A 24,639-nucleotide genomic window follows, 5' to 3' on the forward strand; every position below is an offset into this window, starting at 1 on the left:
ATCATTTAAGTCAGTGATCTGGGCTTCTTTAGACCACAATATATGCCAAAGAACACATGTTGTTATGAAATCTGAAGGTTTTCTACAATCTTGAGTGTTTTTTGGCCAGCCCGTGTGTAAAACAAGATAATAGCACTTATATAATGCCCCTTGGCTCATTCTTGTCATTCCTCACTCATTTACTGTGTGTCTCTGTCCCTCCAGCCGTCATCATGAGACCTTGACATTGGCCCATTCATAGTCCATAATGAGTGGCGAAGTGCTTGCGGTGGTGGTCGTGGTCGTCTTCTTCTTGGCTCTGTTCCTGCTGCAGCGATATGGAGACCTGAGGAAGCAGCAGCGGCTCGTCCTTTTAGGGACTCTACTGGCCTGGTACCTCTGCTTCCTCATCGTCTTCATCCTGCCGTTTGACGTCAGCACGGTAAGATTCTTTGAGCTGTAATACCTTATACATCTTTATACAGTATATTAGATTTTAATTGTACCATCCTCCTTGTTCCTACCTCTAAAATAGACTTGTGCAAAATGATGTCTAAACTTTATTTACACCACGTCTAAACCAGATGAACAGACAGCTTAATTGCATTTCTAAAGAAGAAATAAAATGATCTCAAATAAAATAAATAAAGTCTAAAGCTGCAGATGACCGGCAGTGGTACATCTACCTGTGTTTTTAGAATCACTGGTCTCAACGATCCATTATTTCATCTGTAATATATTTGTTTTGTTTCAGACCATCTATAAACAATGTCTTGTCGACAATGCAGCTGCAAGGTAAGTCACATGTATCATTAGATTTGCTGTTTTCTTCTTCAGACAAACATTCAGGTTCTGCTCCTGTGCCTATATTTGTAACTAATTCACCATTATTTAATGATTATGATCTAAGGACATTGTCTCAAAATCAAAGTATCAAAAGTCAGACTTTATTAACTTTGTTTACATGGCAATGGTTGCCGGGAGAAAGCAGCAATTATGCTGAGTTTCATCTGTATAAACAAAAGAGGAAGTGTGAAAAGGTGTTGACAATATCATAACCTGTTATGTTAGGATTAGGGTTATGTTTAGGGTTAGAGTTACTGTATTTTCTCCAGTTATGCCGATCCAAATCCCAAAGCGTTTGACAGGAGAGCTTACAGCATACAGGTGCTCACCATATAATTAGAATATCATGAAAAATTCATTTATTTCTGTAATTCACCTTAAAATGTGAAACTAATATATGATGTAGACCAGGGGTCACCAACCTTATTTCAGCTGAGGGCTACTTTAAGAGCATTAAGTTGTTCGAGGGCTACCAGTTAAAAACAAATCCTAAAGACTTAAACGTACACTGTTCACTTATAGGATATTGACCCCATATTATATTAAAATAGCTTTATTTTAAACTCATACCGAGTCACAAGAACCGAAATAACTGTCATTTTAAGAATTAGATTCAAGAAAATGAAGTGTTTTACACTTTAGAAAAAGTCCCAAGGGCTACTGGACATGCCCCAAAGGGCCCCTGGGTGCCCGCGGGCACCACGTTGGTGACCCCTGATGTAGACTCATGACATGCAAAGTGACATATGTCAAGCCTTTTGTTTTGACGATTATGTCTCACTGTCCATTTTCAAAATATTAAATTTTTCTGAAATTTTTAATTTGAGGTTTTTAAAAGCTGAGCCATAATAATCAAAATAATAACAAAAAAAATCATATTTTAGTTTCACAGTTTAAGTTGAATAGAAGTAAATGCACTTTTCATGATATTCTAATTATATGACAAGCACCTGTATAGTGCGATGCCTTATATAGGCAAGACAAGGGAAGTTTATTTGTATGGATGTACAACTCAATGTGCCTCACAGCAACACCAGACAAACACAATAAAAAAAATGCAATAAAAAGCATTAAAACACAATAAAATTAGATTTAAACATTACATTAAAAATATGTATATCTATATGTTAAAATTAGTTAAAATACAATCAATTGCCATAGGCAGCAGTAAAAAGGTCCTTTGAGCCTGGACTTAAACATTGACAGAGTTGAGGCCTGTCTTACGTCCTCTCTGAGGCTGTTCCAGACTTTTGCTGCGTGAAACTGAAACGGAAACCACCAGGAGGCCCCACCCCGAGGATCTCAGGGCCCGAAGTGGTTCATAAGGCTATAACAATATAACAATTTAAAAGCCATAACCCTTTAGTTTCTATGTGTAAGATCTGTGTGGGTGAAACACAACTTGCATCACATTTGCCGTCCTTAACCGTAGCCATGACCCTTTACCCCTGACCCAACCCTACCTCAGCTCCCTGACCGAGGGGACGGCAAGTACAGGTTAAACAGCCCCCGCAGTGCAAGTTTGCACAGCCAGGCCCTCACTGTACAGAGAACCCTGAGGAGGCTCTTGTAATATATCTATCTATTGTACCATGACAATAATATCATGTCATTATTGTACCTTTTGTTAAACTACTTAGTCCAATCTGTGTCTTTCATAGTGACCCAAAAGTGTGTGTGCAGCCATGGAGTTACATCCCTGATGGCGTTTTACCAGTCTTCTGGAGAGTCGTGTATTGGACTTCACAGTGTCTAACATGGTGGGTGCCATCACTCTTTTACATGTGCCGTTATACTTCTTTACCATTGTCCAAATAACATTACCTTTGGTGATTTTACACAGGCTTTTGATACCCTTCATGCAGTCTTATGCACGATCAGGGGCTTTCTCCAGAACTGGGAAGATGAAAACTGCTCTTATCGAGAATGCAATCTATTATGGAACCTACCTCCTCATTTTTGTGTCTCTTCTCATCTATGTTGTGATTCATCTCAGGTGGAAATTTACTTTGTAAGTATATAAAAGGGTCAATATATATATGCAGTGGTTCCAGGAGTTTTCATACTCCGTCATTCATCTCTACCTTGTGTGTATTTTGTAGCTCAGAGCTCCAGACGGTCTGTATCACAGCTGCTAACACGTGGGGCCTCTTCCTCCTGGTGCTGCTGTTGGGTTATGGTCTGGTGGAGATACCGCGCTCCTATTGGCTCTCCTCTAACCAGGCCTACCTGCTCAACAAGACCTACTTCAAGGTGGCAAAAATGGCGACAGAGAAAGCAGATGCCGACGAGAACTTGGCCAATGTTATGGAGGTGAGAGAGTGCGCTTTACATTGATTTGTCTCGTGTACTTGAGTCCCCTCTCAAAGCTTACCAGTCTTATTTTTTTCCCAGGAAGTGGCCACAGTGCATCAGTCTGTGAGCATCAACAGTTCTTTAAGAAAACGAGTTGACACCATTTTAACAAAGGTGAAAGGGACAAGCTCAAATAATGAATTCAGCATTTACCCTTTTGACGGTGCATATTTGTGTCTTATCATTTACACCGTATGATCTCAGTGTCCCGCTTTGTACGTGGAGGAAATGAACAGAGAAAAAGAGAGCTCACCTGTCGCTCATAATGTCGTTCCTAGCATTGGTGGGCTCGTCACGCTTCACAAAAAGGTACATGTGCTCTTATAAATTGATTACAAATCTCCTATATTGCTAATGAATGTGCATATCCATGTCAGGTGATCACTGCAATCCAAAGGCACAATCGTATCCAGGTTCAGTGGCCCATCCTGCTAGAACAGGCCTTTCATTTAGAAGATGTGGCAAAGAGTAAAACATCTCCAGTGCGCTATTTTATGCACAGTCTTGAGCAACCCCCGAGCAGGATCCAAAAGTTTTTCTGCACCCCCACTTTTGGTGAGTTCACTTACGGATCAGTCAGTAATAATGTGGGTTCTGGATGCAGTTTTATTTACCAGGATGGAAAAGGCCACATTTGCATATCGACTCCCTGATTCGTCAGATTTTTGCTCACTCCTGCAAAACCTTTATCTTCTTTGTGTAAACGGCACTGTCCTTAGGGTTGGAGTCAGTCAGGTATACGGCTAATTTGGATTTGTTTAAGAAAGCAAATATGCAAATATTCACCTTATTTCAGAGGCTCGCATGGGCGCCGCCATTAATAGTGCCCGCCCCTTTTCTCCTATCTGTTAACATAGGACTGGGGAAGTCCACATAAAATCAAATACTACACGAAAACAAAGCCGTTTTTTGGCCGCGCTGAGAAACGGTGCGGTGTTGACTTGTTGGTGCAAGTGAACATTGGCCATTTTACACAAATCAATCTACTAAACATCAGATTTGAGCGGAGAATACGGGCTTCGCGCTCGATCGAAGTGTCTGTACGACTGAAGTGCCGAGACAAAGCAAAAAGTGGCAAAAGTGGGCGGAATAAGGTGAATAGCCTTTCCCTTCCTGGGAAAAAATATTACGTTCAGGACCGTTTTCAGAGCTGAGTGTGGGTTTTTGAAGATAATAGAAAAAAGAAATAGAAGATAATGTATTTTTTTTTATTTCGCCTTTATTTAATCAGGTTAGTCCCATTGAGATCTTGGATCTCTTTTACAAGAGAGACCTGGCCAAGATGGGCAGCAACACAAAGTTTCCATAACATTAAAAACGTATAGCATTAGTTAACCTCTTAACCCCCCCTTAAACCAAACACATTTTCTCCAGTTTGCCATTGTCCAAATCTAAAAGCTCAGAAGCTTAGTCGCACAGAAGCTGGAACTTTTTGACTCTTTTTTTGTCAGAAGTTTTCTTTCTGTGACCCTGAGAAGCAGTGTTCATTTTGACAACATATTTGAATTTAGTTTTGGTCCTAGTCTTATGACGAAAATGTGATTAAATTTTAGTTGAGATTAATCTCTTAAATTTAAGACAAATTTAATCGACTTTGCAGTTTGTCATGGTGTGTTTTTGATCGAATGCATTTCTTTTCCACTTTTCCAGAGTGGTACTGGGAGTGTGTCCTGAAGCAGTTTTTTTACAAGCTGCTGGCCGTTCTCCTGTGCCTCCTCTCTGTTACCGTAGTGTGGTCCGAGTGCACCTTTTTCTGCACCAAACCAGTGCTCTCCCTGTTTGCAGTCTTTGTTCAGACTGCAGAAACCTTTTACAACTATGTTTGTATCGAGGTGGGTGTATTTCATATTATCTGCATATATTGTTGATTGCTGACTGTCATCTTTGAAAGTATTGTGTTTTGTTTGTTCCTCTGCAGATGGTTTGCTTTATTGGGATCCTCTTCCTCTGTGTATGTGTTTACTCCACTGTATTCAGCATCCGCTTCTTCAACTACTACTACCTGGTCCCACACCATCAGACTGACTCGTACAGCCTACAGTTTAGTGGCATGTATGTACTCACTGGTTACTGATTACTTTTCACTTTTGAAACAGTTAAATAACATAAAAATGTGCACTTTTAGGTTATTTTGCCGTTTGACGCCTCCTTTGTGCCTTAACTTCCTTGGCCTCATTCACATGGATTCAGCGGTCTCGCACCAAAACAGAATACAGACTTCCTACACCTCTGTGAGTTACTGCCATTGATATTTGGACTTTTGGAATTTGTGCTCAAAAAGTTAAATTAAAGCGCAGATGACAGATTAGACCACTCATTTAGAACATAGTTAAAACATTTATATATGTGAGATATTGCGAGATCAAATTACAACTATTGTTCTTTCATACTGGAAATGGGCGCAGAATTGCTACTCTTTCTATAACAGTCGACTTGCATCCTTACTGTTCATAAGGGCCATGAGTGAGTCCCAGTTGAATCCTTGGAGCTCTACATTTTCCTCTGCCATTGTGTTTAAGATCAGAACGACAACATTCGAACATTTCTTCTAGGGCTGGGCAAGTAATCGAATTTTAATCTAATCGTGATTTTAATAAAGGTCGATCACGATAATCACGTGGTGCGTTTTAATCGAGGAGAACTGGCCAGACCTGTTGCAGTCTGGAAAAAAATATGGACGGTGCAGCTGCAGCGCCTGTCAGGTCAATCCCAGGGAAACACTCGGCCCAAACAAACAGGAAGCACAAGATGGCACATGCGGCAGCATGAGGAGAGGAGCTGGTGATTTTACGTGTAAAATCAGCTACAAAGTAACTCGTCTAAAGGGCAAAACAGAAACACACGGGAGCCTCAGAGGAACAGGACGTGCGCACAGGGATGAAGAGTTTACCTTCGAAGAGAAAAACTATCAATCGCTATTTGGACCATGTGGATATGTTTTGAGGCTGCAGCTGTGGATTAGTTGGACTATGGCACGGTGGTACAGCGGTTAGCGCTCGTGCCTCACAGCTCAAAGGTCCCGGGTTCGAGCTGTGACGGAAAGACACCTGGACGGGTCTTTCTGTGAGGAGTTTGCAAGTTCTCACCGTGTCTGCGTAGGTTAGTGGTAGGTTACAAAAACATGTGCAATAGGTTAATCCTCCAGCCAGGTGTTTCTGACCACAAGCCTGGCTCCACATCATGGAGATGGGTCCCCGAGCGCCGGCCCATCCTGGCAGCTCACTGCTCCTACAGGTTACCTCATGCGACACTGAGGATGAGTCAAATGCAGAGAACTAATTTCTCTACAGAGATTTCTCTACAGAGATTAATTCAGTATAACTTAAACTTATAACTTCAAACTTTTAACAGTGAATTGTAAGTTTGATCGTCTTTTTTTCTCATAAATGCGCGGTTTACTAATTTCTTTTTGTAAGTTGTTAGCGCTTCACTCCATCACATTGTGGTCTTTTGAGGCTCTGCCCACAAACATGCCCTTGTTGACATTCTTCAAACATTCCAATTTTTTGCGTCTACTTTGTTTCCATTATCGCCCAGGCCCTAATTTCTTCATATAAATGCTTCAAAATTCACTTCACTGGTGTAAAGCTAGGATTAATACCACAGGCATTATCCCACCCATCGAACAAAGTAACAATTACAAAACATAAAAACATACTCGTGCAGCTTTATTATTACTAACTTTGACTTTTAACTTTACTAGATTATGGGTTCAATGAGTCTGCTGTCATTCATCTCTCACGGCTTCTACATCTACTACCCCATGCTCATATTGTTCCTCTGCTTTGCCACATATTACAAGTAAGACAGTCTTTTTTCATTTACTTTTAACATTCATAGTGTTTTGCTTATGTAAATCTCTGGCTTTGCTGGTATAGACTTGGCTCTCGTTGTCTGAACCTCCTGGGCTTCCATCAGTACATTACAGATGATGAAATGACATCAGATCTCGTTGACGAAGGAAAAGAAATCATTAGAAGAGGTAAATGTTTTTTTTAGGACTAAACCTGAGTTAAATTGTCTGTGCAGAGGAAACATTTAACATTTTTTGTTTCTTTCTTTTTCACAGAGAAGAGAAAAAAGCAGAAAATGGAGGGAGATAATCGTGGATCAGTAAGAGCTTAAATGTTAAATCTCCTCTAACAGGGAATTATGTGTTAGTTTTGTATTTACCGTATTTTCCGGACCATAAGGCACACTTTTTTTCATAGTTTGGCTGGGGTGCGACTTATACTCCAGTGCTTGTATATATCAAAATATATAATTCCACATGCTTGTTGTTTTCACACTCACAGCCACTATAGGGCGCTCTAGGCTTGTGTACCAGTATGTTCTACTCTGAACACAAAGACCCCCAAAAAGAAAATCATATTCTGCAGATTACAAGCTGCAAATAGTGAAATATGCAGTCGAATCGAGCAGAAGAAAGAAAGTTTGGAGTGAGCGAGAAACTTGTGAGGGTCTGGCGAAAAGCAGAGACTGCAATGAAGAAAACAAAACAAGCTACCGTAAATTTCGGCCTATTAAGCGCACCTTACTATCAGCTGCGCCAGCTAAATTTGCGGCCTTGTACAGATACAAGCCGCCCTCGAATATAAGCCGCAGGTTTTCATAGTGCCGTGCATGGCCCTCTCTCTCCCTCTGTGCAGACGCTGCAGGAGAGGGGCAGAGAAGTCGCGCACAGACACACATGCCGTGGGAAATAGGAGACATTGAGCTCCACAAAAGACAAAAGCGTTCACTGGATCATAAGCAGCAAAACGATGCTTATCTTATGAAAATCCGCTGCATATTTACATCAAAAACCCGCTGTAAAGATGATAGAATGAAACATGGCTGATTAATGAATATGTGCACGCCGGCAATGAGTGGTGGCGACCGACTCACTCGACTGACCGGACGGAATCCGGGCAGCCTGCAGGGACCGTGGGGGAACCCGTAACCCGCACATCAGGTGTGTCAATGCCCCCAGCCATGTGTGAAATCCTGTGCATTTTACAATAGCTGCAGTTTGACAAACAGGATGAGGAGACTTTACGCATGGGTCTGATTCGGTTTTGAAGTACCAGCCGTGCGCATACATGTGCATCCGTAACATTTCCATTTCTGTCCCTTAAAAAAAGACATCAATCGCTCTGGTCACACTAGGCCGGTTACTCAAAGTTTGATCTAGAGATCAACAGTTTTCCAAAACGGCTCAACTCCCTGAGCATCAGACACGGTCTGGAGGGGTCAGGGAAAAGGGAGGGGGGGCGACCGACACCCTCGCCCCCCCAGTTCCGTTGTCTGTGATACCGTTCCTCAGCCAAGATCAGCGTTGATTAGAGGTTCAGCCATAATCTTTCGCCAAGCCCGTCTCACTTTTGCGTTTACTGCTAGAGACGCCTCTAGTGCCTGTTGGTGGCCATATATTGGCCGCACCGTCATATTGGCCACAGGGTTCAAAGCGTGAGAAAAAAGTAGTGGCTTACTGGCCGGAAATTACGGTAATCACGGGCTAAAAGCTCGATGGCCACAGCTAGAGGAACGAGTTGGGTGCTTGAACAGCGTGCTGCCGGGAGAGGCTTGTCAATGGTGCACCAGGGTGGCTGGTGCGACTGATACTCCGGAGCGACCTATAGTCCGGAAAATACGCTAATTGAAAGTACTGACACAGGAACAATTCATTCACTCAAGTATTATGCTACTGAAGTAAACATATTTAAAGTGAAAGTAAAAAAATTACAACAAATACAACAAAATATGTAACAGTTGAAAGACATGCATTATCTGCTTTTGAAGAATTGTGCTGTTGCTGAATGTCTGCTGGTGACTTTGTATTCAGATATTTCTGATTACTACAAAGAGTCAAAAAAAAGAAGACACAATCTAAATTCTTTCACTTTTAATCTGCTTCTTAGATGTTGTGGAGTAGAAAACACTAATACCTGCTCTGAAAAGTAAAGTAAACTGTGTTTCAGGCGTGGAGAGAGCGCTACACAGACGAGCGAGTCCGAGGTGCTCCCACTCCCAGAGACCAGAGCAGTGCCATCGCCAAAATTAAAAACACTGGTAAGAATATAAAGTAAAAAATTTACTTTTGCATAGTTTGAAGTGCATGATGTAAAATGAATGCAACTGTGACAGTGTAACAGCAGCTTTGTTTCTGTTTCTTAGTTGTTCAATTTGCTAAAAGAGACTCGGCGTTAGAAGAGCAGTCTGTGGGTTTATTGCAAGATAGCAACGAAGATTCACCGAACACAAGGTATGACATCACCTCTACACAATAAATATACAATAGTAAAGTGCTCAGTTAGTTGTAACATATTTTTGTTGTAATTTCAGAGCCACCGTGGGAAGTTACCTCTCCATTTCCCATTCCAGAGTAAACATTTTTGATGACGTTTAACTTTTAACATGTACTGTGGGATTTTCAGGATACTGCCATCACATATTTTTACAGTGTGGGGTTTGTAAGCGCTTTAATTTATTAAAAATGCTCAAGTATAAAAGCACAGTCATGTATCAGCCAATACCAGAATATGTTCTTCCATGTTTCAACTAAAACTTCTGTGTAAAACTCCCTGCACTTATGTTAATACTGAATAATAATAAGTGTTTTTTTTCCAAATTAATAATATTCATAATACATTCATTTTCAACAATATTTCAATTCCTTGGTTAAGGCTTTTTTTTAAATAATCTCCAAAGGTAAATGTGTCCTCTGCTTTTTACTTATCCTTCAAAGCAACCTGTTGCAGTCCTACCTTGGTTCAGGCTTAGGAGTACTTAGCTGGAGGATCAGCATGTTGTGCATGTTTTGGTTAGATGGGAGAAACCAGTGAACCTGAAAAAATGCACTATGGGGTAAATGCAAACTCCAGGCCTACATGATTCGGGAATCAAACCCTTGACCTTTTTGCATTTATTAAAAAGCACCAACCACTCACCTACTGTGTCACTTGTGCTACAAATACACAAATCACTTGTGTGAAAACACGTTTATAAGATGTTTATAAGAGTTTTAATGGAAGAACAAAAAACATATCTTGGTGTTTACCTTTGTCAACCTTCTGGACTGGAATATGGTGGGATTGAATGTACTGTACCTGTAAACTTGATCATTTTTCACCCTCATCGTTGTGCCTAAAATCTCTGCCTTTATCTTGAACTTGTAGATTTTCTATTCTGAATAATGTGTGTGGGCTTTATACCGTGTTTGTACTGTGTACAGTATGAATAAAGTGACAATTTTCATGCTGAAGTCCAATGCGCTTTTTGGTTGTTGAGGTGCGTTTGCGGACCGTGCGTAAAGTACGTTTATTTTGTAATCGGGCTGTATGTTATTGTTTTCCTGTGAACAAGACAACAATTGACAAGGGGGTATTTAATGCTTCTCTCTACAAGTGATATACTTGCAAGGTATTCTGTTATCATAGTTAGATAAATAAAAAATTCTAATTATAGATACTTGAGCAGCCTTGGCAACCGTTGAAGCAGCTTCTTCCCCAGGAGAGCGCAAAAGCAGCAGGCAGCGTCCTCCCAGTGAACTACAGCCACAACACAGGACCCCAGCTGCCCGAGTCGTTTGGGGTAACGGATCTTCCTTATATAGCCTTTATTAAAATATCACGATCATCCTAGCTTTAATTGTGAACGATTTGCAAAGCTTTGTCATGTTATATGCCGTGTTGGAGCCGATATAGGTTTCCAAAAAGCTATGCGTAAAAAGAAAAAGCCGTTGTTGCTATTAGCATTAGCTCAAAACCTAAACGCAGCGTCGTTACCGTTTATAACAGTCTGATTATGGGCAAAAACAAATGACCACACCTGGTTTCATTTCCCAAATCCTCAATTTATAGGGGGATACATGAGTTTAACTGTTCCGGGCAAATGCGTAGGCGATATTTACAAGAGAATTTCAAAGCACTTTCTATAACTATGGTATAGCTTTTTAATTCATTGCGTTCGCCGGACAGGGAAACGCGAATCCGATGTTTTTTTTTTACCATATAAATAGTCAATAAATCTGCATTTTGTCATCCCTCAGAGTGGCTGGATAAATTATGCGCTAAATCACACGCAAGTGCTGGGAGTGTACTGTATGTAAATCTCTGCATCTCAGTCTATGATAATGTGAGGCTCAACCCATTTGGATTTCAGATAACATGACATTTATACCTGTGGTTCTTGTGTAGGTTGAACAGAATCATGAACCAAGTTGATATTGATGATGAAAATGCCTATTTGTATTGTTTTCTTTGGGATGTGTTCATTGAAAATAGTGTTAGTCCACGCCTTCATAGGAAAGCCTATATTCTACACTAAAATCTGAAAAACCAACTATGTCTTGTCTCTTGCAGTTTGTGGACAGCCATGGGTGGACTTGGGAACGGCCGCCGAGGTGGAAGATCACCCCCTTTATTGATTGCTGCTCTTATTGCTTGTATTTTAGTGTTAGGTTTTAACTACTGGGTGTCCAGCTCCCGGAACCTGGAGCTACAGGTTGGCTTTTCATAAATACACATCGAAACCACCTTAAAGGGATGTTTCAGGATTTTTGACATAGGGCCTAATTTCCTAGTTATCCAGAGTGTTTCTGATTTCTGGAGATTTTTTTTTGTAATTCATGCAGTTCTTATAGGCTAGTGCAAGGCTAGCGCATTTCTATGGTATCAGCTAGCCTGCATTAAAAACAGTCTGACCCGCTCCACAGAGCACCTGAGGCACATCACTTATAACACCAGACTAACCATATAAATGTCTGTGTTGATAGAATCATTTTAGGAATATAACTGACCTTGCATCACATGAATGATCTCATTTTGAGGGACTATTTTCTAGCAGATCACTCCGCCGCCGCGTAGATTATACAACCACGAAGCTGATGCTGCTCAAATATAAGGTTTTAAATGCAAAATGGTTAAAATTACTCTATCGACACAGACATTTACATCGTTAAGTGATTTTCTTCAGGTGCACTGTGGAGCAGGCTAGCTGATACCATAGAAATGCCTTGCACTAGCCTAGTGCCACGTAACTCTTCAAATATAAGAACTGCTTGAATTACAAAAAAAATATCTCCTGAAATCAGCAACACTCTGGAAAACTAGGAAATGAGGCCCTATGTCAAAAATCCTGAAATATCCCTTTAAAGCCTAATGTGTTGTGCTGTGTTTGTAACAGACAAAGCTGTATGAGATGGAAGGCCAGGTGCGGCGGGGGGCAGCGGAGCGTGGAGTGGCGGAGATGAAGAAGGCCGAGTTCCAGGAAGAAATCCAAAGACAGAAGGAGCAGATTAGCCACATTGAAAGTATCTACAAGAGGCAGCTGGAAGGGGTCCAAAATACCTGCAGCCAGGAGAAGGTGTCCTATATCTCTACCGCAAGCTACAACAATCAGGCCAATCGGGGCTTTACGTAAACATTTTACTCACTGAGCTCTCTGACTATTCTTTCTCAAACCTAACCAGTTACAATATGTCTAATTTATAATGCAGACTATAAAGCTGCAATTGATGGAGCTGATCGCAAAACAATATTTGTCAGTAATATCTCAGTTGGATTGAATTAGATAAATTAAATATTTATTATTATTATTATTATATTTTCAGAGAGTCCGACCAAATCGAACAAATATGCAAATTACTCTGATTCAGCATAACATTTAACTGGTCACTATGGCTTGTTGGAAAGTAAATGTTTGCTAATCTGTCAAAATTAAAATCTACCAGCATGTGGCTGCTTGGCCAGTGTTATTGTTAACATTGTTAAAGGGACTAGATGCAAGTTGGTCATTGTATACTCACTACTGCCACCTCAGGTCTTAGGAGTAGCTGCAGGTTCTATGTTAAGCTCGTGCATGACGGCCAATGCCCGCTGGCTGCTTTGCTTTATGCCCACGACACTAGAGGCCGCCATTGCTGTAGTGCCTCCATATCGCCGCTAGTCCCCCATTGAAAAGCATTGGACTTTAGACACGTTAAAAACAACTGGTTTCTATTTTTTGACACACTAGACTAGGCTAGATATTCGTTCTGTGATGACGCTGGGTTAGTCACAATTTAAGAAACCAGGCTGGTTTTCGTAATAAGAATTTTAGAAATCTCGTACTTAAAGGGGCGAGATGCAAGTTGGCCATTTTATACTCACTGCTGTCACCTCAGGTCATTCTTGTAACTGCACCTTCTATATTAGGCTCGTGCGTGACGGCAATTCGGACCCGAAGTAACACGTTTTTGAGTGACAGTGCAGAATTTTAGAGCTCATTCTACACATTATGACATTGCTGGAACATGTAGGGGAAGGAAAATACTTAATTTTAACATTTTTAAACTCCCTATAGTCCCTTTAAGCTTACCAAAGGCTATTTTTGTTTTGTTTTTTAGGTTATTCTTCAACAGAATGTTTCCTCTAGCGGCAAGATAATACAAGAACTGAAAGGTAAGCAAGCATTTGATATAGTTTCTCTCCCTAGAGAAAAATGTGTGATTGCTTCACCTTTACTGTAGCAGAGCATGTGCTCCCTGTGTAAACGACAAAATGGAATTCAGATCTGAAGTTAAAAAAAAAGTCAGAAGTAAAAATCTCAAACTTACTTTCAAATCTGTGACAACAATGTTTGAAAAATGGGGATTTGTGCATTTGGTTTTCATGTTTTTTCTATTCATTGCTTAGGGATAATTTTATTTATGTTTTAAATTAACGGTCCTCAAACTGTGGTGCGTGTGCCACTCAGGGTCATCAGCAATTTTAAACTTTATTCTTTTTAAGCAGTGATCCTTTTGCTTTTGTAATGCATGTAAATTAGGGGGTTTTGTCCTATTTTAGACCCTTGTTATTCATTCCTGTTTTAGATTTAGTCCGTATCTCAGCTTGATGTCTGGGAGGTCAAATATTTTAGGGGTGGGATTTGGTGTGAACGTTTTTAGAGCCACTAATGTGATAGTAATGAGACTTGCTCAGGGTCCTTATTTACTGTATGCTTTCACACTGACAACAGTTTACCTCTTCCTAACCATTCGTATATAATCAAGTGCTCACAGCTCAGTTACTATTACTACTGCTGGCATTTTATTTCCCTCACTTTGTTTCCTGTGTACTTTAGGTCAATTGAATGAGCTCAACGATGGCGTGGGGCAGCTACAGAAAGAGCTACAGAGTTGCCAAGGCAAAATCAAAACCCTGAATGATAAACTCACCTATGACATGTAAGTCTCTCATTAACACATTGAGGCCGTGCTGTTTTGGGGATTTAGCAGTAGAGTGCCAACAATCCAGACCATTTTTCATGGTATTTGTAGCACCACAGCATATTCTATGTTATAGCTATGGACACATGCTATGGCTCGTTTGAAAGGGGAGAATCTAAGCTCTCTGTAGGTGAAAAGTTTAATTCTACGTGCCTCAGTTCCTGAGAAATCCAAAGCTAAACAGGCTGGTTTTGATCAAAATCACGGATTTTTTTGTAGATAATTAGTGTTTTATGAAACACTCTCCTTTCTGATTTAACTCCTCTTCTCGTCTCTCCTCTGGCACTAACGTTATGAGAAAAGGCAAAACATTGTTGACGCGTTTTGAAACCGCGTGTTATCGATCGCTTTCGCTCATTATGGCGTGTGCATTTAAACAGCCTGGTTCTCGGCTTGAACCCGGATGTTTCTCAGTCGTCCTTGGACCAATTTTAACCATTTAAAAACTCAGAGAAACGTTAAAATCTCGACTGTTTCGATCTTTCCATGGGAGCCGCTCTGCTGTGTCAAACGCGCTCCAGAGAGTGAGAGAGAAGTGTTGGGTTTACAGCTGTTCGCTACGCAACACCACACCCACTCGGACAAAAACAAAAAATATATAAATGCAATAATATAAAATGTCCAGATGTGACTTTTCACAAGTTTTTTATCGTCATTTATTTCACTTCTGTTCATCACAGAGCTACCAAAATCACACATACAGTGGGGAAAAAAAGTATTTGGCCAAAATCCAATAGAAAGTCTATGGGAAACTTTAAGGTACATTAGGGTGTCTAGTTTCGCAAGTTTTTCCGTTGCTAGAGAATTGCTAATGGATTTTTAAAATTTCATTCCTACAATAACCTTATAATGTATGTTTTTGAATGTATTTATTTGTATAGGACTCATTGCAATGCACAAGTGCTGTCACAGAAGGAGCTTTGTGACGAAAGAGTAGCAGCTGCTAAACTTGACGCTCAGAAGAAAATGGAGAAACTCATTGCTTCGTCACAGGTGAGGCCTTTCAGCAAGTGCAACATGAAAAGCACCAGGTAAAGACAGAGGTTGAGTTTGGATTGTCTTTCTTCAGCAGATGAACAACATTGACGAAACAGTGAAAGACAAACAAGCACAGGCAAATGCGTCGGAAACTTCCATAGCGGCTTCTGTCGGTGACCACATGACGAGTCTGTCACAGCCCTCTGAACTACTGAGCAACGACATCATAGAAAGTAATGGTAAAACGCTTTGCATGCTGACGTATACCGCCCCAGGACGTCGGGACAGGTTTAAAATTAGGCCAAACAGTTTCACAACGTACGTAGTTTATTATTATTAACTATTAGAACTTGTTTTGAATGTCACATAATAGAAGATAAGACCATTGTAAAGCAGCAATAGACTGACTTCGCGATACATGTAGGTGATTCACTGCAGGCAAAACCTAAAATGGTCTCTAAACGTTAGCAAAGAACTAATATAATACACACAATAATATCTTTTATTATTTCACCAAATCAAGTGACCTCCATAGATTTACATGGGAGCTTGAAACGACAAATATTTTCTTCTTATTGATTAACTTCTTGACCCCGTCCTGAACCGAGCTCATTTTCTCCAGTTTGGCATTGCCTAAATTTTAAAAGCAAAGAAGTGGCAAATGATCGGCAAAAACGTGTTGGAGAAGCAACAATAACACACGACTAAAGAGTGATCAACAAAAAAAAATCAACAAAAAAGAATGACAAAAATGTTATGAAAAAGTGTCTAAAACATGCGACAAAAAAGGTAGTCAGTTTTGTAGGTCTTTGCTTTCAAGTGGGGAGTTACACTGGAGACTGTAAGCTCTAAAGCAGGGGTCTTCAAACTACGGTCCGGGGGCTGGATTTTGCCCGCCCGAGATGATTTAATCCGGCCCCTGACTTGTAGAGCACAAATCCCTGAGTATGTCATAAAAAAACTAAAGTAAGTCTCTTGTCCATTCCTGTGCGGAGTTATGATATTTTTAACAAAATAACCAATACACTCATTCCAGCCACTAGGGGGCGAATAAAAAAGAATTCCACACATGTCCAGCAGAGGGCACTGACACAAGAGATCAGGATATAAACAACACATTATAGCCACGTGGTAAATGAAGCTCACCACCACAGAGTGTGGAGTGAATGAATAATGACTACATTTAACTTTGAGAAACTTGTGACACAGGCTTGTAAAGCGCAATACAAGTGTAAGCAGTTATCACTTTGGTCACATTACGTACATGCAGTATTTCAAATTAAAACAAAGTGAAGACTTGATTACTCTTCCTGCTAACCACTACAGCTAAACAAATATGTGCCTGGAATCAAGTGTTGATCTTGTGGATATAGTAGTGGGGACGACTGTGCCAGGCTGATTATCTCTACTTCACAATGAGGCCTGCTGCATTTTGGTTTGGGTCATACAATTCTATGTTATAACCAACTCGGCCCGGCCCCCCATCACAGTCAGGAATGATAATGTGGCCCCCAAAGAATTTTTTTTTTTGAGGCCCCCCTGCAGGAAGCTTTTAGATTGGGGTAAAGCCGAACTGGAGAAAATGATCTCAGTTCAGGCTAGTTTTTTTTTATCTTTAATACCAAAGCAAAATTTTACTTTTCTTTTCTTTTTTTCCCCCTTGTCAATACATCCAAAATCCCTCTTCCTGTCACTCACTGCATGAACATTCTCAGGCAGAGTCAGCATCAGTTAAACTCTCTTTCTTGTCCATTTCTTTGCTACAGATGCAACGGCAGCTCACATGTCCGACAACGATCTCTCCATCCCCAAACTAGAACCCCTCGATGTCCCGACGGCTGCTGATGTGAAGCCCGACATCCTTCCACCACCAGAGGGCGCTCTGAAGGCAGAGCCCAGCAAACCTTTGAAGAGTAATACTACTGAGGACAAGGATATCCAGCTAATGGAGGCTAAAGATGAATCACACACAGATGGTAGGGAAATAATCAATTACCTTTCCATCTTGTTTCATACCAGTGTTTCCCAACCAGGGGGTATAGCGCAAGAACTTAATGTTTTGGTTAGTCTTTTGTATTAAGTATTTTCCTCCCCCTACATGTTCCAGCCATGTCCTAATGTGTAGAATGAGCCCAGACCTGTTCACCACAACTGCCTCTAAAATCCTGCACTGTCACTCGAAAAGTCAGAAGTGCCGTCATGCACGAGCTTAATATAGAAGCTGCAGTTACGCCTAAGACCTGAGGTGGCAGTAGTGAGTAGAAAATGTCCAACTTGTATCTAGCCCCTTTAAGAGGTCCTTTATTTTAGAGAGACCTTTAAAGCTACCTGCTGTATAATTGCAGAAGGGCTCTATTTTTTTGGTATTTCACTGTCCTCGTTCTTGAAAAGCACCTGATGTTTTTACTATATCCCACACAGATCACGAGTCGACCTAGTGCAGCGCTCCCATCGCTGGTTTTACTCAGTTTTGTAGTAAATTGTGTCTCTTTAGGAATCAATAAATGTATAAGGCAGTGTAATTTATTTGATTGATTGTCAGTTACAGTGGGAGGAAAATGTATGTGAACACTTTGGAATTTCTCACATTTCTGCCTAAATTGGTCATAAAATGTGGTCTGATCCAGGAGCGGACTGGCCATATGTCCATTCTGGAAGAGCACAGAAGGGCCATTGGCTCTAAGGCCACCGGTCCTCTCAATTTTATCCTTAACCTCTTACCCCCCGCCTTAACCAACTTTACCCACATCTAAAAGCTTAGAAGACAAGCATCAAAATAGTGATGAAAACGAGGATGAAAACAGAACAAAAATGTGCTGGAAAAGCAACTAAAAAGTGACAAAAAATATGGCAAAAACAAGACAAAAAGCGACAATTTTTTTTGGACAAAAACATAGCAAAAACCCCACAAAAAAAGTAATGAAAAAACTAAAATGTGACAAAAACGCAGCGACAGCGTGACAGGGGGTAAAACGTCTTTGTGGAAGTGTCGCATTTACGCTAATTTGGGCCAGGCTGGTCAGAGTCCAGGGCCGTTTTTCAGTCCCAGTCCGCCCCTGGTCTGATCTTCATCAAAATAATTAGATTGAAAACATAGTGTCTGCTTAAACTAATACCATATCATATTATTATTGGCCATAACATGTAAACATACACAGGACAGCGTTGAATAAGTAAGTGAACCCAGAAATCAGGATGAATCTTGGATCATTCCTCTTTACAAAAGTGTTGCAGTTCAGCGAGATTCCTGGGTTCGCTTACTTTTTCCTCCCTGTCCTGTGAATGCTTACATGTTATGGCCAATAAAAATGTGATAAAATGTAAATAGGTAACACTGTTTTAATAAAGAGCAGACCACATTATGACCAATTTAGGCAGAAATGTGATAAATTCCAAAGCGTTCACATACATTTTCCTCCCTCTGTAAATACTTTTGGAAAAACTACATACAGTACAGGCAGTTTCTTTAAAACGTCCTCCCAAAATCTGGTTTGGTCCCTGGTCTTTTGAGGTAGATCATCTGCCCAATCCCAAGAAAACTTTCTGACCCCTGGTTCTTGGTTGACGCAAGGATCAGAATAAAAAATAAAATAAAAATGGGAACGTCACAAAAAAAATCCTCTTTGTCAATGTACTGTAAATGGATTCTGTATTTTGCAGATCCTGGGATGGAGGATCTGCTGCTCACTGAGGGGAAGGCAGACGACACCGGTGCTCACAAAGCAGACCTGCAGGAAGAGTATGACACTGAAGACCAGGAAATGGACACGGAGAAACAGCAGCCCAGCAAGAGGGGAAACTTAGGTCATTTTTGTTTACAGCTATTTAGTTTGTTGAGTTATAATGTTTAACCTCTTAACCCCCACCTGAACTGAGCGTCAGTCTGTCTTAGCATCAAGCCTTTGCAGCGTTGTAGTGTTGTTCAAAGTAATGCCACGACTCAAGACCTACTTTATTTTTGCCTGTTTGTGTAACAGATCAAGAGGAGGACGAGGACCTGGCAGACTATAACGGGGACAATGAAAATGAAGGGGAGTTTGAAGCTGACAAACAAGCTGCACTCGCTCAAATATAAGGTATCTCTACAGTACAATGATATACACATAATTTCTTACTCCTTTGCCAAATATTCCATGTGTTTGCTTTCGCAGTTTTTTGGCCTATTTGATTGACCTGAATGTTGAACCAAGCTGGACACCTGTGATATGAGGCTGGGATCTCTTAGACTGATCCAACATGAAACGAAATTCACTGAACCATACAATTACCGTAATTTCCAGACTATTAGACGTTACTTTTTTCGCACCCCTTTCCCTCGTCATTAAATACAGTGGGGGAAAAAATCCAATAGAAAGTCTATGGGGAACTGACCGAATACTTTTTTTCCCACTGTATACGCGAAGCTTGGAGAAATTAATCAGCACACAGAGAGAAAAGTTTCACTGCAGCAGGAGGAAGGGAAACAGGAAAGAGAGGCGCACCTTGATGATTTAAAGTTGATCCATTTTGCCTCGTCAGAGCAGCAGAGGTGGGAGACTCGAGTCGCAATTTTTGGGACTTGAGACTTAATTGACCAAAGCTTCAAAAAGACTTGACTTGGGACTTGCTGTTTGTGACTTGAGACTTAACTTGGACTTTAGGCCAATGACTCTCAATGACTTGCTGAGACTATATAGTTATTATTTATTTGAGTGAAACTCTCGAAAGATCAGGATTCAAATCGTAAAAGTGTTGCATCTATGTTTACATATGGTAATTAGCCACATGCCTGTCTAATCAATACAGCGCAAAAAGGCAGGAGGAAATACGACGTGTTTCTTTATGCACTAAAAGTTTTCTAAACGGAGTGAAGAGGTGGAGATTTACGGACAGGAAAACGTTCGAAACAATGGACTGTACCTACAGCGCGGCCTCCAGGACGACGATGCGTAAGAGCTGGATTAATCAACAGAAATCTTGGGTGCTTTTCGATGTTTTAAGGCGTTCACAAAAAGTTTACGGCATTTAGTGGCTAGTTTACGCATCCGCACACAGCCCAGTGACAGCGGGACTGAAGGCTACGCGGAATCTATTTTGAGCAGGGGCGAATCCGAGTATACAGGGGCTGGGGCATTACAGGGGAACCACTAACAGAAAAACTGCCAGACACTATCAAAAATAAAAAATATTATTTTATATTTACATTTCAGACTGCAAGGAAAAGCAGCGCATGTTTAAAAGACTCTGTTTCATTTTTCTTTTAAGTCGACTTGACCCCATGACCGATTGACTTACTTGGGACTTGGACCTTCACGACTTGGACTTGACTCGAGACTTGCATTTAGTGACTTACTTCCACCTCTGCAGACCAGTAATCCAAACATCCTCAGCGCAGCGCGTAGTCATTCTTTCTTCGTGTAAAAAAGGGGCATCAAAGCGAGAATTGTTCACCAGAGGTCGACCACATTCACACCACACCCGCTCCGAAGCAGAGGGCGGCTCAGGCTGCTCTGAGACCTCCTGTTTCAGCCGCAGTCGGAGCGGCTGTTAAAGGCGTCTTAAAGTGCTGCGATCAGATTCACACTGACCCTAAAGTCCCTTAAAGTCGACCTAACTACAGCCTGTGTGAAAACGCCCTTAGTTCCTCCACCTCTGTCTGCGGTGTTTACTGCACACCGGAGCGGAGGCAGCAGGATGCCCTCCCGCGCTGTAGCTAATGTGGCTTCGACTGCAAAATAAATGAGATTAATTCTCACCGCTGAAATATTATGGAGGGTCCAGCGATGCACGGGTATCAAAAGCCTCGAGCGGTCACCACGAACCCAGCTCAGCAACTCTAAACACGGCCACACTCCCGAGGAGGAGTCGCTTTGGCTTCACTGGACACACGCGTGTTTAATCTCTTAACCCCCACCTGCACCGAGCACACTTTCCCCACTTTGGCTTTACCCAAATCTGAAAGCTCCTTGAAAAAATACAACAAAGAGGATGAAAACGGAACAAAAATGTGCCAGAAAAGCTACAATTAAAAAACAAAAAAGTGACAGAAGAGCGACTTAAAAATGCGGAAAAGCAACAATAACATAAGAAAAAAGTGACAAAGCCACAACATAAAAGTGATGAAAACATGATAAAAACATGTTTAGATTCGGGTAAAGCCAAAATGGCCACTGTTTTTCCATACTGTGATATGTTCTTACCTGAGCTTAGACGAGTTGATATGTACCTGTCTGGTCTTTGTGCCCGTGGAAGAGCGTGGTCGCTTCCAACTTCACCCCCGTTTGGAGCTATAGGAATACATTGGGAGAGGCCAAATGCTAACAACATCTTTGGTCGTTTTGCTTGACTGAGGGCACACACAAAGAACAGACAGGTACGTATCAACTCGTCTAAGCTCAGGTAAGAACATATCTCAGTATGGAAAAACGGTGGCCTGTTCCTTTAAGGCGGGGGGTTTAGAGGTTAAGAATAATATAATTGACGTTCTTAACGCTTTAATAAAAGTGAATGTACCTGTAGGCCACCGCTCTCTTGGTAAATTGACCGTTCACGAAGAGAAAAGTCCAGTACGTACTGTATTTCCAGTGCTGATGGAACAACTGCAGCTTGTAGACCAGTGCGGCCAATATATGAAAAAAAAATTCTATACATATAGAATTTATAGTCCGGAATTTACGGTAGTTATTCCGAGCAATCCAAATTAGTTTGATAATGAATAATTCACTCCTTTTAATGTTTACATGGCAGTGGCCCAGTGCTTATGTTCGAGATCTGCGCTTCTATCTACCACAGGTTAAACTGTATTTTATTTAAATCATTGGACAAGCAAATCTAAAACACAAAGACCAGTTTTGCATTACATTCTTTTTTTTTTTAGTTTATGTAAATGTGTACATTTCTTTGGCAAACACTGTTTTATTTTTTGTGAAAGATGATTTTATGAATTGGTTTTAACAGATGCCTTATGGGGTATATATGAGATAGAATACATCAAAATAACAAAGAAAGTAGTCATCCGGACTTTGTTGTTCAGAATTGAAGATGTTTCAACTTGAGAGGGTTCTTCAGCTCTGGGGTTCCACTGGATTCTTCAGAGGGAGGAGTGAGGTCTACCATTGCCCCGCCCTGTTTATCTCAACTAGTTTCAACTGTTTGTGCTGAACTGGGGTCACACCTCTCTTGCAAACCACTGATGGTCTTCAAATCTGAATAATCCAGTCCCCACAAACGACTTTTTGAGAAGTTTCGCTTTCATGGACAACTGCTGGACAATTGAGAGCTTTTACAAATATATCAGAATCATTTTCTATGATTAATAATAATAAAGTGGGTACGTCTGTCCTGCTGATTGTAAGTCATTTGCTGTGTAAAATGAAGGACCTTTCTGACATGTGCAATGCCATTTTGTGGACGTCAAGTGTTTAGCTGCTGTGCTTGTGATGTATTTAAACTTGACTGAAGATGTTTTGCTGGTAGCACGTGTGCAACGATGAGCGTGAGGTATCAGGGACGTCCTTTGGGATGGTGCATTTACCTTGTGTAAAAACCTGCTGGGACTGTTGACTCCAGTCAGTTGTGCAGCTCGTACCACGTGGGGAAAAGCACAAAACAACTTGTGTGAGCTGCCTTTGTGTGTTTCAAACTTAAATGTAATGTAGCAAGGGACATTTTTTGTACATTTCATTATTTTTAGACTTGATTTTAAATTGTGTTTTTATTGTGCATCTATGATTTTCGACACAACGCCTTGTCTAAAATATCTTGTTTTGCTCTGTGTAAACTTTGGGAAAATTCTCCTTTTTAATGAAAAAATAAACTTTTACTATTAAGATGGTAAATGTTTGTGTTTATTACTCGATTCAACCTGAAAAGACTCACAGAAACAGAATGACATTGGCATGGCATTGATGAAGGATAGCCAGGATCTTCCACGGAGCCTGGACCTTGGTGGTGGCAGAGGAGACCTGGGTTGACCGATCGACGACGAGCAGAGCTGAGGAGAAACCAGGCGGAGAAAGGGGTGGAGGAGGGTCACAGCACGGCTGGCAAACAAGTGATTGACCAGGGAGCTTAAAAAGGGGATCCTGAGTGATGAGCGGCTGGTCAGGGGATGAGCAGCTGCGGTGATTGGCTGTCGTGACTTGTGACTCGTGAAGGTGTGGCTTGAGCGGGGTCCGTGATTTGAGCGGGGTCCGTGATTGGATGATTGGAGAGACCCTTCTTTTGCAGCAATAAGCGCTTTTCTGTGGTTGCAGATTAGCCGCTTACTTTTTCCACACTGTATTGTGAATCTTTACATGTTATGGCCAATAAAAATATGATAAAATGTAGATGTTTGGGTGGTATTAGTTTAAGCAGACACTGTTTATTCATCCTTATGATTTTGATAAAATAGAAAAAATTAAAGTTAATTTTGAGGTTATTTCCCAAGATAAAAATACCTGTACATTTTTTACATCTTATCCCTTGACCCTTTAGGGTTTCCGTAGATGGGTCTCTACTCCTGCTTGATGACAACTATCTGTCCTTATTGCACGGATGCGTTTCTTTTTGCACAAGCCTTCCAGAATAGCACGCACCTCTGCTCCCTGAGCAGAGTTAGTACCTCTCCCTTTACCAATCAGTGTCTCTTATTTTTATGATAAACTCCCATGTTACCTGATCCAGGTGAGCTGGTGTGGGGCTGCCATCCATAAACTGCTATTCCAGGGTGAGGTTCCCTCTTTGGAACTTATTTTTGCGGGACTTTTTGTCCAAATGTCTTAAAAGACAATTTGAGGATGACTCGTGAGTATTTGCCACTCTCTGCCACTCCTGGCAGCGCAGTCTAGAATATTATTCTGTTTTTTCCTGCTAATCAAAGGAGAGCAGTATGAAATGTATGAGCGGCACACAAATATATTTCAGAATAGGTGCCCCTGGTTTGCGAAGTTTACCTTTAAGTCTATGCAAACAACGTATTATAGTAGGCAGCCTTCAAACCATTTTTTGGACACAGAGCAACCGGTTTTGGTTACAACCCCTGCTCTGAAATAGCTGCTGCAAATATCAAGTGTTTGTTCTAACCTCCAAAACGGGGATATTACAGGGTTTACTCAAATACATCCAATATCCCCTGAGAAAATCTAATATGTCAACACAAAAGAAATGTAATATAGAGGGAAAAAACATTTCAAACCAGCAAACAGTTTTCATCAATATTTTACTCTCTCTTGTCTTCAAACGTTACAGCATCATTATGAGGTCTTGAGCCGTTTGTTTTGATACGGTTT

The 24,639-nt window shown here is 41.0% G+C and overlaps 2 protein-coding genes across 5 annotated transcripts; both read left to right on the forward strand.

The window, feature by feature from the left end:
• The first annotated feature begins 207 nt into the window (after positions 1 to 207).
• LOC306960052 (G-protein coupled receptor-associated protein LMBRD2B-like) lies at positions 208 to 9,995 on the forward strand. Of its 2 annotated transcripts, XM_079552321.1 has the most exons (17): positions 208 to 421; positions 734 to 774; positions 2,487 to 2,585; positions 2,669 to 2,836; positions 2,928 to 3,138; positions 3,220 to 3,294; positions 3,385 to 3,489; positions 3,558 to 3,735; positions 4,831 to 5,012; positions 5,099 to 5,232; positions 5,306 to 5,411; positions 6,884 to 6,981; positions 7,059 to 7,162; positions 7,250 to 7,293; positions 9,141 to 9,231; positions 9,337 to 9,424; positions 9,505 to 9,995. In XM_079552321.1, exons 1-17 carry the CDS (start codon positions 248 to 250, stop codon positions 9,566 to 9,568), a joined length of 1,962 nt encoding a protein of 653 aa, XP_079408447.1. In that variant the 5' UTR covers positions 208 to 247; the 3' UTR covers positions 9,569 to 9,995. The 2 variants fall into 2 exon arrangements, with proteins under 2 accessions (XP_079408447.1, XP_079408448.1); XM_079552322.1 differs by lacking the exons at positions 9,337 to 9,424; positions 9,505 to 9,995 and having other exon boundaries at positions 7,059 to 7,168; positions 7,255 to 7,293.
• A 603-nt stretch (positions 9,996 to 10,598) lies between these two features.
• Positions 10,599 to 19,629, forward strand: golm1 (golgi membrane protein 1). Of its 3 annotated transcripts, none has more exons than XM_079552770.1 (11): positions 10,599 to 10,752; positions 11,523 to 11,664; positions 12,346 to 12,525; positions 13,547 to 13,601; positions 14,266 to 14,368; positions 15,292 to 15,403; positions 15,480 to 15,627; positions 17,155 to 17,364; positions 19,049 to 19,192; positions 19,366 to 19,464; positions 19,540 to 19,629. In XM_079552770.1, exons 2-10 carry the CDS (start codon positions 11,536 to 11,538, stop codon positions 19,461 to 19,463), a joined length of 1,179 nt encoding a protein of 392 aa, XP_079408896.1. In that variant the 5' UTR covers positions 10,599 to 10,752; positions 11,523 to 11,535; the 3' UTR covers position 19,464; positions 19,540 to 19,629. The 3 variants fall into 3 exon arrangements, with proteins under 3 accessions (XP_079408896.1, XP_079408898.1, XP_079408897.1); XM_079552772.1 differs by having other exon boundaries at positions 15,480 to 15,621; XM_079552771.1 differs by having other exon boundaries at positions 15,483 to 15,627.
• Positions 19,630 to 24,639: the final 5,010 nt, after the last annotated feature.

This window comes from Gobius niger, assembly GCF_951799975.1.
Source record: "Gobius niger genome assembly, chromosome: 1".
NCBI lineage: Eukaryota > Metazoa > Chordata > Actinopteri > Gobiiformes > Gobiidae > Gobius > Gobius niger.

Excerpts from the sequence above, each read along its gene's own strand:
- golm1 (XM_079552770.1), top strand. The coding sequence starts at position 11,536 with ATGGGTGGACTTGGGAACGGCCGCCGAGGTGGAAGATCACCCCCTTTA. Across the intron at positions 11,665-12,345 it reads CCCGGAACCTGGAGCTACAG|ACAAAGCTGTATGAGATGGA; the intron begins GTTGGCTTTTCA and ends TGTTTGTAACAG. Across the intron at positions 15,628-17,154 it reads CGACATCATAGAAAGTAATG|ATGCAACGGCAGCTCACATG; the intron begins GTAAAACGCTTT and ends TCTTTGCTACAG.
- LOC306960052 (XM_079552321.1), top strand. The coding sequence starts at position 248 with ATGAGTGGCGAAGTGCTTGCGGTGGTGGTCGTGGTCGTCTTCTTCTTG. Across the intron at positions 775-2,486 it reads GTCGACAATGCAGCTGCAAG|TGACCCAAAAGTGTGTGTGC; the intron begins GTAAGTCACATG and ends TGTCTTTCATAG. Across the intron at positions 3,490-3,557 it reads TCGTCACGCTTCACAAAAAG|GTGATCACTGCAATCCAAAG; the intron begins GTACATGTGCTC and ends TATCCATGTCAG.